The sequence below is a fragment of the Nicotiana tabacum genome, chromosome 13 (genome assembly GCF_000715075.1).
Source record: "Nicotiana tabacum cultivar K326 chromosome 13, ASM71507v2, whole genome shotgun sequence".
NCBI classification, from domain to species: domain Eukaryota; kingdom Viridiplantae; phylum Streptophyta; class Magnoliopsida; order Solanales; family Solanaceae; genus Nicotiana; species Nicotiana tabacum.
In genome coordinates, this window is record NC_134092.1 from 752,543 (window position 1) to 768,591 (window position 16,049).

The following is a 16,049-nucleotide window of genomic DNA, read 5'->3' on the forward strand; positions in this document are numbered from 1 at the left end:
ACTTATATTCAAGTAGTAAATGTTACGTATATGAATTTTTTTTTTCCATTGTGTCAATATATTTGACGATCTGTATTATGAGAATTTTATCATAAAATTAACAAATTTTATGCTGATTGTGAACGTATGCAACCCTCCTTTATCTAGGCTTACTATCGATAATGTGAACAAACTTAGAAGAGGCCGGGTTATTTGGTTTAAAGGAGACAAAGATGAATGTATCTCGTAACTTTAATTTAGTAAGCTACCTCCTAAAGTAGTTCCTGGCGACGATTGCACCACCAGCTTTAGGTCATGAATCTAGCTCATATCAAATGCACTCTATACCAGTGAACTATAGAGTGAATTATTTGATAAAAAACACTGTCTAATTAAGATATTAGTTTAATTTGTATATTATAATAGTAGTATTAAAATAAGTAGTAATACTTAGAATACAAGGTTAACTTTTGAGATACTTTGAGAGACCCCTCTCAAGTTTCAGTTAATAACAGTGACCTGATTTATGATATTACTCTTACCTCTCTTACTTTAGTTTCTTTTACCAAATTTCTTAACCTAATTATCACTAGTATTAAAATTTATAATTTAACTAATTTACACTTAATTTACAGCGGCTTGTAATGGGCTCCTTCAGATCCAATGGGTGAGCTTCAAATGAGCGTGTTGGGGCTGATTTAGGACGGGTCAAAATAGATTGAGGTCAATAAATGAGTGGGTCAATAACCCGTCCAAAAGTTACCTGAGATGAGCTGAGTCAAGATGAGTTAAAACTTAGGTCATAACTCAACCCGCTCAACTCATATCAAGCTTGAATTATTTAATTATCGAATAAAACTTTTTTTTCTTTTGTTATGGTCATATCAAACAAAAAAAGAATTATTTTATAAATATATTAGTAAAGTAACTATTTATGGATTAATTTGAGCTAAAAATTAGCCTAACTTTAAATGGATTGAGATGAAATAGGTTAAGATGGAATAAGTTTAACGAATAGAGGACCGCCGAACCTTGAACGAATTGGGCGGGTCAAATGGATTTGCGTTCAAATTGACAACCTAGGCGAGCCAACAGGGGTTCTGATAGAAAAGGCCCAAGAGTAAAAGAGCAAAGCAAAAAAAGAACGTGCTTAAACCCTGTTGTGTTGAGTAGCAATGGCGGATGTTCAGAGAAGGGGAAGACCATTACCTCCTCCACCACCAAGAGGCCCGCTTGGTCCACCCCCCTCTAGGCTTGCTCCCCGCCTCCAACCAGTCGATCGGGAGAAGGTCTCTAATTTTCTCTTCTTTTTTTTCTGAATTGGTTACAGTGGTTAGTATTAGATGGTTTTTGGACTTAAATAGCATTGACCTGTAATTTTGTGTAAGCTTGTGCCTTTTTTGTTTCAAGGTGTTTCGAACTTAACCTTCTGTTGTGGACTCTCTAGGGTTTTGGTGTTTATGGTGTATTGCTATTCAACAGCAACAGCTATACTTACAATGCCTTAATCCCAGACTAGTTGGGCTGCCTATATTTTTTTCTCCATTTGAACTCTGTTTCGCTTCAATACTAAACTGACTGGTGTATTATTATATTATACAAGGAATGATATTTGATCTGGTAAACCGAAGTTTGGCATCACTTTGTATTATCTTTGGACAATACATGCTGTTTGGAGTGATCTAATGATGTTATTTCTTTTGTGTGTTTTTGCTAGCAGTTTAGTTGGCATGTTTTTTTTCGACTTACATTTTGTATTTCTTATTCTCACTTACTATGTTAATGTGCGTTTATGGCACAAATATTGAACATTATTCTTTGCATACTGGAAGTTACTTACAATATCCTATTTTTTTTGTTTTTGTTTATGGGGATTCCATCAAAAAACAGACTTGTCCTCTGTTGCTTCGTGTTTTCACCAAGGTATGCACTCCAAAAGAACTCCATTGTTTGTTTTTGTGCTAGTTCTCTTATAAAATCATCACTTCTATTACTCTTAAATAATTTCTACATTTTGTTTTATTTTTGGATGGATGGCAGACTTTAAATGTCTCTCGATAGGTGTAAGTTCTATATTTTATTTTTGTTCATCTTTAATTCATGGAATAACTATATGAGCAAGACATCTTATAAAATTGAAAAAACGATATTAGCAAGACAAAGATCTTAAAGGTGTTGTATCGCCGTAACCCTCAAGTATTATCAGCTTTGGAATTTTTGGGAGTATTAAGAAGTATCTGCAAGATTATGCTTGTCATATCGTGTTTGCTTTCAAAATGTATATGCTTTGCCTTTGCGTAAGCCTCACTTTTTTTTTTGTCACTAAAAAACTGACACTGCGAGCATATTTTTGGTTTCACCCACTTTTAAGACAAGTATGAAACAAATTGTTGCATCGCTATTATGGTCAATCAGCGATACACTCAGTGGAGGCTTTACTTTGGAACTTACAGATTGGAGGCCATCACAGTGACAATGATTTTGCTGTGAGAGGCAAGGAACCCAAAGATGAGGTCCAAATCTATACATGGATGGATGCTACTCTGCGTGAATTAACTGATCTGGTATGATGAAAGTAACAGATATTATATCTTTAAACTGATCTCTCCAATTAGCTGTTGTCTTCCTTCCTCGTTGTGTATCCTCATGTTCATTATGTGCTTGCATGCATGAAGCATTTAAAGATGTTAAGAGATTGCTGCCATTTTTTTGTAGTGCCTTCTATCCTAGACTTGTATGAATTACTATTGTTTCTAATTGTCCGGAAGATGAGCTGTTGGATTCCTTGAGTGCCGAGTCTTCTTCCATATATAGAGCCTGTATTTGAGTTTTCAGTTGACATTTAGAAGATCATTGAAATACTATGAACTTAAGACCTCAATGAGGGGAATCTTACTAGCTCAGTTGGTTGGCTACCTGAAATTTCACCTTATTGGTGAGGGTTCGATTTTCCACCTCTAATCCCCTCCTTACTTTCTCCTTCCCCTACCCCCTTTTTTAGAAAAAAAAGACCTCAATGAGCTGGTATATTGATAATATTCAACATGAAAGCAAGACTATAAGGGTTCTTGAACCAATTGATGTTATCAGTAATTGCTTAGACAGTTGAATAGGTTCTGACAAAATTTAGTCTCTCTTGATGGTTATAAGTGAAAAACTACTCACCAAAATTGACAGCAGAATGTACTATTAAACTTATTCGGCATGCCTAAATGTCAGGCAAAATGCATCGGTATAAGTAATCAAATTCATTTTAATTTTGTGGCACAATTTGTATATCATCGGCTTCCAGGGACATGCCAGTGCAGTTGTACTGTAAATCTTTTTAATAACTGTGGTATCCAGGCTAGTTTACACGCACCTTGATTAGTTCCATCCATGCTACCTCCCACCACATGGATACCGGGTAAGTCTATCCACCAAGGCTTGGACAGATGGGAAGAAATCACCTAGTGTCTTTCCTCCTCTGGATTTGAACCTAATGGTTCTCAACTCACTTCATCGACCATTAGGCCGCACCCTTGGTTGCAGTTGTACTGTAATTTTCCTCACTCTTCTTTATATCCTAATATATTTCCATGCCAAACATTCTTTCATGTGGTTTATCTGTTTACTGCGTCTGTATCAGGTTAAAGAAGTAGCTCCAGAAGCAAGACGAAGAGATGCAACTTTGTCCTTTGCTTTTGTCTATCCTGATAAAAGGGGGCGATTTGTCGTTAGAGAGGTCTTTCTCACTTCTTTCTCTATATGCTTGTTTGTATATGAACTTGGTGTTGACATGTGAAGGTGTGCTTGTTGTATATGTGGTGCTTCTGCACCCTTTTCTTAATTATGTTGCGGCCTTTTGGATGGTTAATGATACGTGTCATATTGTGTACGTGTGGACCATGTTTGTAGTTCATGCAAGATGTTCTTTCATTTGATTATGCCCTCTTATTCACATTTTCCGAGCCTAGTTTTGCACTAGAATAAAGGATAATTGCTGTGACAACTAACTTCCAGAACATGTCATCTGTTGAGTTATTTGAAGATTCCATGGACTTTATAAACATGATAGACATGATGCGACAACGTGTCACTTTTACCGCTTTTAAAGTTTGTTCATCTTACATGTTCGATTTGTCTACTAAGTTCTTCGTCATGTCCTACTGACTTCTTGGTCTTTGCACAATCTACTAGTAAATTTAGTTGTCAATGTGTGCAATAGTTTCAAAGTTTCTTCATTTAGTGTTCCTTGAATTTTAGTGTTTGAATGTTACTATTGTGTGAGAAATCTGAGATTGCCATTTGTGATTTTTAATGTAACAATATTTGTTATAATATTTTCAAGTCAACAGTGATCTTATAGTGTTTATTAATCTCCCTGATGTGAAGGTGGGGAGAACGTTTTCTTATCCAAATATGAGGCGACCAGATAGTGGCAGCAAAACTTTGAGTGAACTTAAATTTCAGGTAAACACTTTGTTCATATGGAATCATCAACCTCAACCTAACTTTTCCGGAATTTGGTGTTCACTTGTTTTTGCCACTGCAGATAGGAGATTACTTGGATGTGGCTATCCTGTTCCAGTGATCTGTTATGGCATCTCTGTCGGGATTAAAATTATGCAAAACTTGTATTACTTTGTGTTCTTCATACTTATACATATCTGTAATTTTCTTGCTAATCTGAGCTCCAATGTTCATTTTCGCTGTGAGATTGCCTCCAGAGTGCTCTATGACTAGATCTATTATGTTACGTTCGTATGCAATTGATTTAACTGGACTCTTCTTTGAGCCAACTCCATTGTTACACTGCTGTCAGCACTTTTATGATTCTTTGTGATTTCATTTCCTTTTTTTTTCTTCAATTCTATGACCTGCAAGTATCTCTTGAGCTCATGTTCCTGCTTTTTAAACACATAACATACATTACTTGTAAACTTTTGGCTTATAAGATGTTGTCGTCAGTAAACTCTAACCAAGCTTATATAGGGGAATATACGAGTGGTGAAGAGATGATGTCCCTTTTAACTTTTGGTTTGAATAAAAGCTGAGAATATAGGAAAATAAAAAATTTCTGCAAAAAGTTTTACATGTACACACACTATGGGAAAGGGATAATAAGATGATGATCTGCTAGTTCAGAAAAAGAGACGAAGGTGGTACTCAGAAAAGGAAAAGGAGAACCTGTGGGTTTGAGGAAATAAAAGCTAGAACTGAGAATAGGAAAATAGTTCCCTATGCATATCCGCAGCAGCTGGTGTTGGCACAGTGTAGATCTTGTCAGATCTTATGGGATCCTACATATTGAATTGTACAAACATATGCACCATTTTGAGTGCTTCTGTCATCTTGAGAAGCTGGTGTCAACAGATCTTGCTATTGTACCGTATATATGGATCAAATTCAGACAGAGAAACAATGGAACATTGATGCATCTACAAGTGTCTGCTCTTGTAAATTCCTCTCTAAGGATTCTACAGGGTAATTTGAACATTATAGCCACTGTACTGGGGTGGAACAGCCACTTATTAAGACCTGAACAAGAATCGTCATTAAGTTAACAATTGTCAAGAGCCACAGAACATTATTAGAAGAAAGAAGTCACAAATATTAAATACCTTTTTTCTTCAGAGCTTTGTTCAGATGTCCAGACGATATCTTTTAATCCCGAAGAGAAGTTCTTGTAAAACTGCCATTTTTAAGATCAAAGAATCTGTTAGGTCACTATGGTCTTCCAATAATTACAGTAGAGTTCATGATACACAATGTCACAATTATTCTAGGAATTTAAACAAGAACATACCTTGTGAAACTCTAGTGTGTCACCACCAGTTTTCCGGAGCTCAACCAAATGCAACGACGGAGCCACTTCAAACACCTGAAGTAACAAGTATGCACCAATCTATTAATATCAATGAGAGGGATGTCGTTTACATGATACTTTCTGATTCTGAAGTAGCCTTCTTCCCTAAGAGGAAATTGTAGAAGGAAAATAAGGCAAGGCCTAATAAGGTCCCTATTCTCAAGTCAGTAATAACCCACCATTTAAACCATTTAATATTGGGAAGCAACTAGTTAAAAGACTTTCTATTATAAAGAATGAAGTAGTCACCTCTGTTGCTACAGCAAGGTGGCCTTTCCTTCCTGTCCTGTCACCTTGTAACTTCATCTGGAATAGTCAAGATTAAGAATTTGTTTTAGGAAAAAAAAAATGATTCGGCAAAAGGTCAAATTTCCACTAGGGTCAATTGATATCAGTCAAATCCAGACATCCAATGCTGAAGGCGCAAGCAAGGTGTTACCTTGTAATTTTTCTTCTGAACATTGAAACCCAAAGGTTTTGCAGTTTCCTCAATTTTGGAGATAATCTCATTTGCAGGGCACCTGGAAGTAAATTGTGTTTCTCTCTTGATAAGGCCCTGTACTTTGCGGATCCATACATTAGAAAATGCATTAGCAGCAAAATCTGAATAAAAAGAGAAGCAGAAGAGACACTTTTTGACATAATTTAAAGTCAGATTATATCAAATATTTATCACTATAATGATGAAATCAATTAACGCTGAGGCTAGTTAGACAAACTATCTTCTGAAAACTCAAGGAATCATACTCCAAGATCGAACAAGACATCCTTACTGTATGCTGCTGCTTTCTCATTCTAATTACCCTTAGATCTAATGGACTTTGAAAGATCATATACCATAAACATGTCTGTTAGGGTGTTTAGAAGTGTCAAGATATATGAAAGTGTCACCTGCTTTTCAAACAAATTTTCTAGGTTGAAACTTTTTGACCTTGAAATGAGCTCGAACGCATTGACAGAAGCAGGTTTTTCCCTACTTTCTGTAATGAGATGATCCTGCCAAAATAAAATATGCATATCATTTCAAACATGATGTTAGGTTCTCAAGACTACTTATAGCTCTCAGTTCATCTTATTAAGCTCCAATTATACCCTCTATAGCTATTATATTTCTCACGGAATACAAAAGGAAATGGCCCTTCTGTTGTTCATCCTTACTTAAATCTCATCCCAACTACAAGGCCCAAAAACTCAAACGGACCTTGTTAACATGCCGGGGCACATGAGTTATGCTTATCGTTCAAACAGTTGAAATCATATCTCTAACTAATGTAAGTATCTCATGTCTCAAAACTTTATTGACAAATATTCAAGGCGCGGTGGGTAGGAGGTGACTATAAATGGAAAGAACTTGCTTTGAACTTTTGAACAGTACTAGGTGTGAAAGGAAAAGTGACTTACATCTGAGCCATTGAAAATGGCATCAATGTCATCAAGATTGACATCATCATCTTGCTCAAAATTTGGTGGCTTGTAATCTTTCTTGAACCAATCATCTTCAAGGATCTCTGGAATAGTGATCCTCTGAAACAAAACATTAGAAATGATTCATCAGGAAAAAGAAACAAGAAACAAGAAACATGAATTCTTTTTTTTTTTTTTTTGGGGGGGGGGGGGGAGGATTTGAACACTAAGTAATGTTAAGTGGTGGCATTGGCGCCAAGAGCATATTATTTCATCAAACTAATTAGGTGAAGAGAAACCCAGTTTTATTCACATGAATATTCCTAAATGTGCACTTGGTCAGTTCTTGAGTACTCTATATAATTCCTAAGATGAAAGGTAAATCTTTAGATCAGTATTTATTAGAATTAGCTCATTCCAAAGATGCTCATTCGAGGAAGCAGTTAAAGTAAAGATAAAGGGACTTACCGTGAGTGGATTTGGATCAAGAATACGCTTGATCAGTTTCTTTGAGCTGGAGGATAACCATGGTGGAAGTGAAAAATGAGCCTTCAGGATCTAACAACAATTGACTTACAAAATTATATAAGTAGAATTATGAAAATAAATGAAGGAAGAATTCCAGAAACAACTCTGAAAATAAATGAAGATGGAAAAAACTTCAGAAACTTACTTTTCGGTACAGAGCATTTAGGTTTGGTTCATCAAAAGGCAAGTATCCAGCGACTAGAACAAAGAGTATGACTCCACAGGACCAGACATCAGCTGATGTACCATCATAGCCTTTGTCAGTTAATACCTGATACAACATTTCTTGTTAAAGGCAGGAAACCAGTAAAAAATAATAATAAGTGTTTAGCTGTTAAATAACAATGCTGTAGGTTGTTGTTACCTCAGGGGCAACATAGTTTGGTGTCCCACAGGCAGTATGAAGCAGTCCATCGTCCTGCAATAATATTGACAGTTTTCCATCAGCTATAATACTATACAATACTAGTGAGGGAGTTGTGAATGTGATTAAAGTGAGGGATGATGGGGAACATCGATGTATGAATTTGTAACAGGTGCAGGCAGTTATTCATTTGTTTACTTATTTATTGACGATTATACCTTTACTTTTTTGATAGTCAATATTCAAAGAGCATTGGCAGTGGATGTTTTCTTCGATCACGATTCTTTCACATTATCTTATAGCATTTGTGTAACCTAAAATTTTGTGGTTTATGGTTATTTTTTAAATCAATGAACTTTGTTTCCATAAAATGCATTGATCAATTATCAAAAAACCCACAAAAATTGTCAATTTGACTCTTCTATACTAAATATGGTTATCTACTTTAGGACAGAGTCTTTATATACTCTTATGTTTTCAAACATACAGAATACTTACTCGAACTTGTTTGGAAAGTGCACTCAATCCAAAGTCTGAAACTTTAAGAGTACCGAATGAATCCAGCAACAGATTCTCAGGCTACAAATCGTTACAGGTCAGGTAACAGAATATTAATACTAGTCAAAGCGTGAAAGGAATAGAACTTCAGTATTTTACAAAAAATGAGATTAAGGGTCAGCAACCTTCAAGTCTCTGTGGTAAACGCCTCTGCTATGGCAGTAATCAACAGCATTAATAAGCTGTTGAAAGTATCTTCTAGCTTCATCCTCTTTGAGTCTGCCATGTCTAGCCTGTTGAATATGTTATTCAGATACAAACGCTCATAGCAAATACAAGATCTTTCATCCAGGAATAAAATGTGATAACAGATGCAAATAAGTACAAAATGAACATGTACTCTGAATTTAGCAAAGAGTTCCAAGAAAACTCTACTTTACCAGTCATCTCTGTCTACCCCAGAAAAATAGGGGAAAGGAGGATGTACAAGTGCATAAAGCAAGTCTAAAGGAGAAAACTTACAATTTCATCAAAGAGCTCTCCTCCATGAACATATTCGAGGACAATATAGATCTTCGTCTTGCTAGCCATAACCTAATAGCAACCAGTTAAAAAGATATGAAGCATTCAAGAAGATATCATTAGAGAAAAAGAGTAATTTAAGGGCATGTAACTTCATAAAACTTGGTGTTGGAGCACCTTCTAGCATGAAGCCAAACATGGGCAAGCTCGTACAGTGATAGGAGGTGCTAACAGAAGCAGATAATCACCATAACTCGGCATAGGCATAGAAACATTTGCAAAAGAATTGTATGTTTATAAGTGACGAGGAAGAAGCCAGGAAGGATCACAACATACCTCAAAGATTCTTATGACATTTGGATGTTTGATCAACTTCATCGTTGATATTTCTCTTTTAATCTGTCAACAAAGTACATCTTGGATCACATAATCACATTCCCTTTCTAATTCAATAGAAAATACTAAAGGCTATTCATCCATCTGACATCTCCCGTTAACTTTCTTCTAGAATAAAAGCAACATTACATATACATTTTTACAGTTAGATAGTTATGTTAAATAGTTAAATTAGAGAATATATATACTGGTGCCCCTCATCGCATGAAATATACACATATCATTGAATATATGTACGAAACATTGTAAGTTGTGCCGAAAAGGAGGAGTGTGGGATTTTACTGGGTTGTTGTTGTTGTTGTTAGTTCTCACATGATATTATAGTGTTCACGAGAAGTAAACTCTAATTACATTTCGCATAGTCACCAGTGCATCTAAGCGATGAAATATCACTAATGCGTAACTCTTAGGCAGCTGACGAATTTGTCAGAGGTATGATAACCTTCCATGAGTATTGAATAAAACAAGCCCCACTACAAGAGTGGCAATACTTGTGCAAGCACAACCTAATAAGTCAAGCCCTCATGTAAGGTTAAACGCATTGTCATGCGCCAATCAGTAGGTAGGAATTCCAGCAAGATTTTTATCATGTTCTGGAGACTTTTTACAACAAGTTTCTTGGTTTCGTCAGAGTCTTTCATTCTTCCGAAGCCACCCGTAGAAGCTTTAGTTATCGTTCCAACAAGTTCCATTGATTTTTCCTTATTCAGTTTTCTCTCATGTCCCAAGGCTACTTCTCCACTTCATTTTATTCATCATTGACCTCAATTTGATCCAATAATAAGTCATTTGAATTTGACTCTTCATCAGTGATAAAAATCATTTATCTTGAATTTCATCTGTTGAATTGTGATGCAAAGGTGATACGATCCGGACTAGCACTCTTGACAATGGAGGCATGCATGTAGACATCATGATGACGGAGTGTTTTAGTGGAGCATGGAAGCTGAAGATAAATCCACGCTTCACCACGTTGCATCCGTGGCCGCAAACCATCCATGTCCATTTCCAGAAAGAGGGCCAGAATCAGCTGAGAAGATCCATGCCACGAATCACCATTTGTACCCACGAATCAAGCTAAGCAGCTTCTTTCCGTGCCCACGAAGCAAACCACACCTGACGAGCCCATACCAACAGAATATCACCTGGTCCGTGGCCATGAAACTTCATCCATGGTAGCGACCACCACACACGCGAGCCGCCTTGATGAGCTGGACACAAGCATGTGGACCTACGCCATGCTTGCCTATGAGTTGATACCAGGGCTACAAGTTTTCCCTTTTGGGCGTAGTAATTACTAATTAGGCCCATTAAGGGGTATTTATGTCTTCCCTTGCTTTATTTAGACCTAGTATAAATAGATTATGATGAGGTCATTCTCATCTAAGCTAGATTTTTGGATGATAGAAGAATTACCTTGTTTGGTAAGGTTTTGGGAATTGTTCCCTTGTATCTCCCTTTAAACCTCTCTTGGATAGATCCATGTGTAATTATCCATTAATATGAGTTCATATCTCTTTCCCCCCTTGGACTGATTCGAGTAATTAAATGTTAGTTTAATTGCTAGATTATCTTTTCTTTCTTCCAAATCTCTTCCCCCTCCTTCTCTATTTCTAGATCTATCCTTGTTGTCTTATCTTGTTATTTGATTATTTTGCCAACCTCTTGCTTTCACGCATTTTAGCTCGTACCAAAAGGTCAAGGTTTTCATGATCACCTAACCAACAAAACAATAGACATTGATGTGAAGGGTTGAGAAGAGTGGGAAAATGTTGATGCTCAACTGTGTTGCCTTCTAATACAATACATCAATCCTATTTTTAAGGAATTGCTTCGTCCCTCTGACACTTGTTACTTGGTTTGGAAAAAGGCTTGCATTTAGATACTGATGATATTTTCCCGATTTTGTGACATGATTTCCTGAATGACTAACTTGATAAAGTCGAATATTGATATGCATGTCAAATTGGACATGTTCAGCACTCTAGGAAAAGTTCGGGGAATCAATGCCTGTGAACGTCAAGTGTAGAGAAATTGCAGGAGTAACAACAGAAGATACTCTTCTTCCTTTTTTATAAGCAACGATAGAAGATATTCTTAGTTCTCACCCTTTTAGGAGTTCCACCAAGTTTTGACTTAAGTGACATGAAGACACAATGCTAGCTCCTCATCTGCCTAAATTTCACATGGAAAAGGCACCACACTCACCACTCAATCAACCTCAATCCCCTTGTATCAATAGACAATCCATCACAGTAGGAGGAATGAGTGCTTAGCCACTACTTAATCCAAGAAAGTTTAACATCAGTGACACAACTACAGAGGACTTATTCCGGAGAACTTTGCAATAGTTCCGAAGGAGCATAAAGGCAAGCTTTGTTAGCATAAGATCCTCTTTTAATGATGACAATCAGAAATGAATATCACTAACTTTACTTTGTCTTTTTGAAGGCTGACAACTGACAAGTGGAGATTGAATCATATCTGGAGCTACAAATTCATAGGGAAAGATGAACCGAGAAAGACCTAGAAGGAAGGAAATAAGAACATGAAGTCTGCGGAAGGAAATAAGTATCAACACATTGGTATAAGGCAGAAGATATCCAGATTCATGACAACTCAAGACATTAAAAGGATGTCCGGATTCGTACACAACATAAGGATCAAAATACACTTCGGACATTATCTCTAACAAAACAAAAGATCTCTCAGAGAAATACTTGGAAAGATAGTCAAGTCTAGAAGATTACAGAAGATCAGTCTAGATTTCAAGAATGGCTTCAAGCAACTAGCAGGATATCAGAATCAGCAATTACAAGTTTCAAGGAATAATTACCCCAAATTCAAAGGAGGTTCACATCGGCTAGTCTCAAGACCCTCACTATATATTCAAGGACAAATTAGAAGAAATATGCATGCAGCTTTCACTCAAAAGTCTTTCTCCCTTATTCTTCATGTTCTATGTATTTCTCTAAACGTTGGTGGTGAACGTGAAAAAACCACAGGCTGTACAAACCAAACTAAGAACTCTAAGAGATAATACCCTTGCAACCTAAGGGGATCCGATTATGCACCACATTGGTGGACTGAACCAGTATAAAAACATCATGTGTCACTTTATTTTCTGCACTATGTGCTTTCCTGTTCTTACTTCTGCTGCTTTTTACATTGCTTAGCTGACTTTTCATAAAATAGTCGCCTAAATTTAAAAAAGGCCAGAATTCACCCCTCCCCTCATGTGCTATCAAGCTCCTCCATAAATTGCATCAACAAAGAACTGCACAATTCCTCACAGAGATATGCAATCACATTCACATACACATCAAAGGAGGAAAAGCTCCCTTCTCCACTTTTAAGAGACATTTAGGAGCGCCACCAACATTAACCTTTTCACCCTCTTGTTCCTTCTTTTGCAAAGTTGAATCTGTTAATGAGTACCAAGACACCTCCATATATGCTCTGTGAGCTTCATTATCTGCTTTTCCCCTTTATTTGCTTTAACTATTCCAACTTGAGCATAGGAGGTAAAGCTGTCAAAAAGATTCAGGCACGAGGCATTTATCTTCATCCATTCATCAATACGCACAGTTTTGCATCTTGGCTCGCTTGTTTGACTGTTACGGAGCTTAGAAAAGAAAGAAAGACTTTAGGAAGCCGTGATATATAACATTTCAGGATGGTATACACACAGTTTGCATCTTGTGTCGCTTGTAGGTATTCTGAAAATGTACAGACGGCCTATTCCAACTTTGTATATATATAGATTTTATTTTTTAGCAGTTACTATCCAATCCATGCCAGATTGTTAATCTCTTTTCAAGGCATGATTTCTAAGATAAGACCCGAAAAGTTTACATCGAAAGATAACCCCCATAGCCATATGAGAAAACATGATGTGCGTTGAAGGGAAACAAAGAATTGGGTACCTGTTCCATAATGTTGTTGCGGAGGACGCGATCGCGGTCAATGATTTTGATGGCGACACTATCGCCTGTCTGTACGTTCTTGGCATATTTGACCTTTGCAAAGCTGCCCTCTCCTAAGGTCTTACCCAATTCATATTTCCCTAATCGCGTCCGGCTCCGACTAAATTTAGGCGTACCCGTTGAACTGCTCATTCTCTCCAATTTCAAAAACTCAATTCTGATTGTGATTAAGGAGGAGGCGCGGCAAGAAGAAGAAGAAGAAGAAGAAGAAGAAGAAGAAGGAGCCTATGGAAAGAATGATGCGAGTCTTTCTCCAACGGTCTATCTCTTCTCCACCACCTAATATGGTTTCGTGATTACTACAATTTCATGGCTAAGCTTTCCAAATGAGCGGCAAATACAAAACAGAAAAGGACCCTAACTAACTAAGGAATTTTCAAAGCTTAGGGGTCATTTGGCAGGTGCATAAAAATAATGCCGAATATGGTGTATTAATAATGTCGATATTAATTATGCTTGAATTAGTTATGTTGGCATTAATTATGTTGAATATGGTGTATTAGTAATACATTGTGTCATACATTTTGGATGATTGACACAATGGCCCATAAGGGGCTTGTTTTTGAAAGTATTTAAAAATTGATCTTGAACCCGCTCACACTTATTATCTTCAGCAATTTCTCTACCAGATTGATAGATCTAATGTTATATTTACACTGCCTATATTGCCAATTGTCCACAAACTCCACTAAGTTAAAATGATTTTAAACTCGTTCAATTATCACCAAACTCTACCAAATTAGCATAGTTTTGTGTTTTGCTATTCATCTATCTGTTATGTTGTTCATCAAAGTCTATTCGTTTGGCATAATTTTTTATGTTATTTTAACAAAGTATTTTTCGAATTAGCAATTTTAATTTCGATCAAATCATCCCAAATCTGCTCCAAATGATCTCAAACTTGAAACCAAACCTTCAAATACTAGCACAAACAATTTTCAATTACCAATTTAGTCAAACAACATCAAATCAAGAAGAACTACTATATTTTCTTTTACACTTTCTAACATCTAACAATAAAGTTTTGCGTTTTTAAGGCAAATCGCTAATTCAGTATTTAAGCTAAATATTTTAGCACAAATTATCAACATACAAATGTAACAATAATCAATCCTTAACATAGTTTTTACCCCCAAACAAGAATTTCAAGCTTTATATATTGCAGCGCTGTGATAATCTTAGTGAAGAAGATTTTTTTTTTAATAAAGTGAAAAACGGAGATAAGTATTAAAGATCAATCCTGTGAGGGGACACATCGTGCAATTTCGTAGTACATTTTGTTCAAAAGGCCCGTTTGTTTTTATTAAGATTGAAATTTCTAAATTTAATTAAATATCTTATTGTTAAGATATTGTCTATGAATCTAAAAATGAATAATTAAGAGTATTTATTTTTTCTAATATCTAAAGGTGTATAATTTATTTTTATTTAAAATCGAGTAATAAAATTAGAATCTAGAACATAATAGTACTTCCATCCTTTTTTTTGTGATGGATACTTGACTCGGCATGAAGTTTTTAAAAAGAAATTAAAACTTGTAGTTAAAAATAAATCATTGATATTTTTTTTGTGGCTAAGGTAAAATAAAAAATTTATAGTTTGGTTATTTATAAATATACAAATGTGTCATTATTTTAAGAACAAACTTAAAAGGAAAGTGTACCAAATATTGCATTAAACATATAACGTTTACTCGTCGAAAAAGCTCAAATTTCTTGAAAAATACTACGATCTTTTTAACATATAAATAATTAATGCCAAAACATCGAGACACATGGGAATTCCGGGACAATTTCGGATAGCTTTCGTTGGAAAAACACGTTGCTCGACAGATTTTTCGACGGGTAGCCATTGGATTTTCTGTCTTTTTTCTCTCTTTAATATGCAAGCTCCTTGGCAGGAGCTCCTGCACAATTACTTTCAGCCTACACCAGGCATGCCAAAATAGCACCAAAAGGCACAAGAAGTACCCAACATTCAATAAACAATTCAAAATACTTTTAAGTCTAACAAACATAAAAGTTTAACATCAAACGTTATAGTAGAAATAGGATGATTGTTCAAAGAGTTAGATAGTTGAATATTGCCGTTCCTAGCTAGAGGTGGAAATGTCAAAAAATTCATGATAAAGTAGCCCAGATATAGTGACACTAGGGGTGTAAATGGACCGGATTGGTTTTTTTTTAATCAAAACCAAACCAAACCAATTATATCGGTTTGGATTGGTTCGATTTTGTCGGGTTTTTTGAGTTTTTTGTTACTTAAATATTATTTCAATCTTACTTTGTTAAATTTTTGATAAGTAAATATATGTTTAGTAAAAATATAAAAAATTGACAAACATATTTGTTTACCCGAAAAATGGTACAGTTGAATTTGTTCATGGTTTCTAAATAAGTGAATTAATTTGATCCAAAAGGTAATGAAATAACTGATGAAATATAAAATACTTAGCCTTAGAATGTAGATGGAACGATAGAGCTAGTGAGTCCGGGAACAGAGTTTTCGGGCACAACAATGTCAC

The 16,049-nt window shown here is 35.8% G+C and overlaps 2 protein-coding genes across 2 annotated transcripts; one reads left to right on the top strand and one right to left on the bottom strand.

The window, feature by feature from the left end:
• Window positions 1-1,065: 1,065 nt before the first annotated feature.
• LOC107826252 (histone deacetylase complex subunit SAP18-like) lies at window positions 1,066-4,760 on the top strand. Its single transcript, XM_016653219.2, has 6 exons — window positions 1,066-1,268; window positions 1,870-1,902; window positions 2,433-2,543; window positions 3,608-3,703; window positions 4,354-4,431; window positions 4,514-4,760. Exons 1-6 carry the CDS (start codon window positions 1,155-1,157, stop codon window positions 4,550-4,552), a joined length of 471 nt encoding a protein of 156 aa, XP_016508705.1. The 5' UTR covers window positions 1,066-1,154; the 3' UTR covers window positions 4,553-4,760.
• Window positions 4,761-5,020: 260 nt separating this feature from the next.
• LOC107826251 (CBL-interacting serine/threonine-protein kinase 9-like) lies at window positions 5,021-13,907 on the bottom strand. The gene is made up of 15 exons (XM_016653218.2): window positions 13,466-13,907; window positions 9,480-9,542; window positions 9,144-9,215; window positions 8,807-8,914; window positions 8,622-8,702; window positions 8,124-8,177; window positions 7,905-8,030; window positions 7,700-7,789; window positions 7,229-7,351; window positions 6,719-6,823; window positions 6,267-6,383; window positions 6,077-6,133; window positions 5,768-5,842; window positions 5,583-5,653; window positions 5,021-5,499 (listed from the first exon to the last, which is right to left on the bottom strand). The coding sequence occupies exons 1-15, from the start codon at window positions 13,655-13,657 to the stop codon at window positions 5,493-5,495; spliced, it is 1,341 nt and encodes a 446-aa protein (XP_016508704.2). The 5' UTR covers window positions 13,658-13,907; the 3' UTR covers window positions 5,021-5,492.
• Between the last annotated feature and the right edge of the window lie 2,142 nt (window positions 13,908-16,049).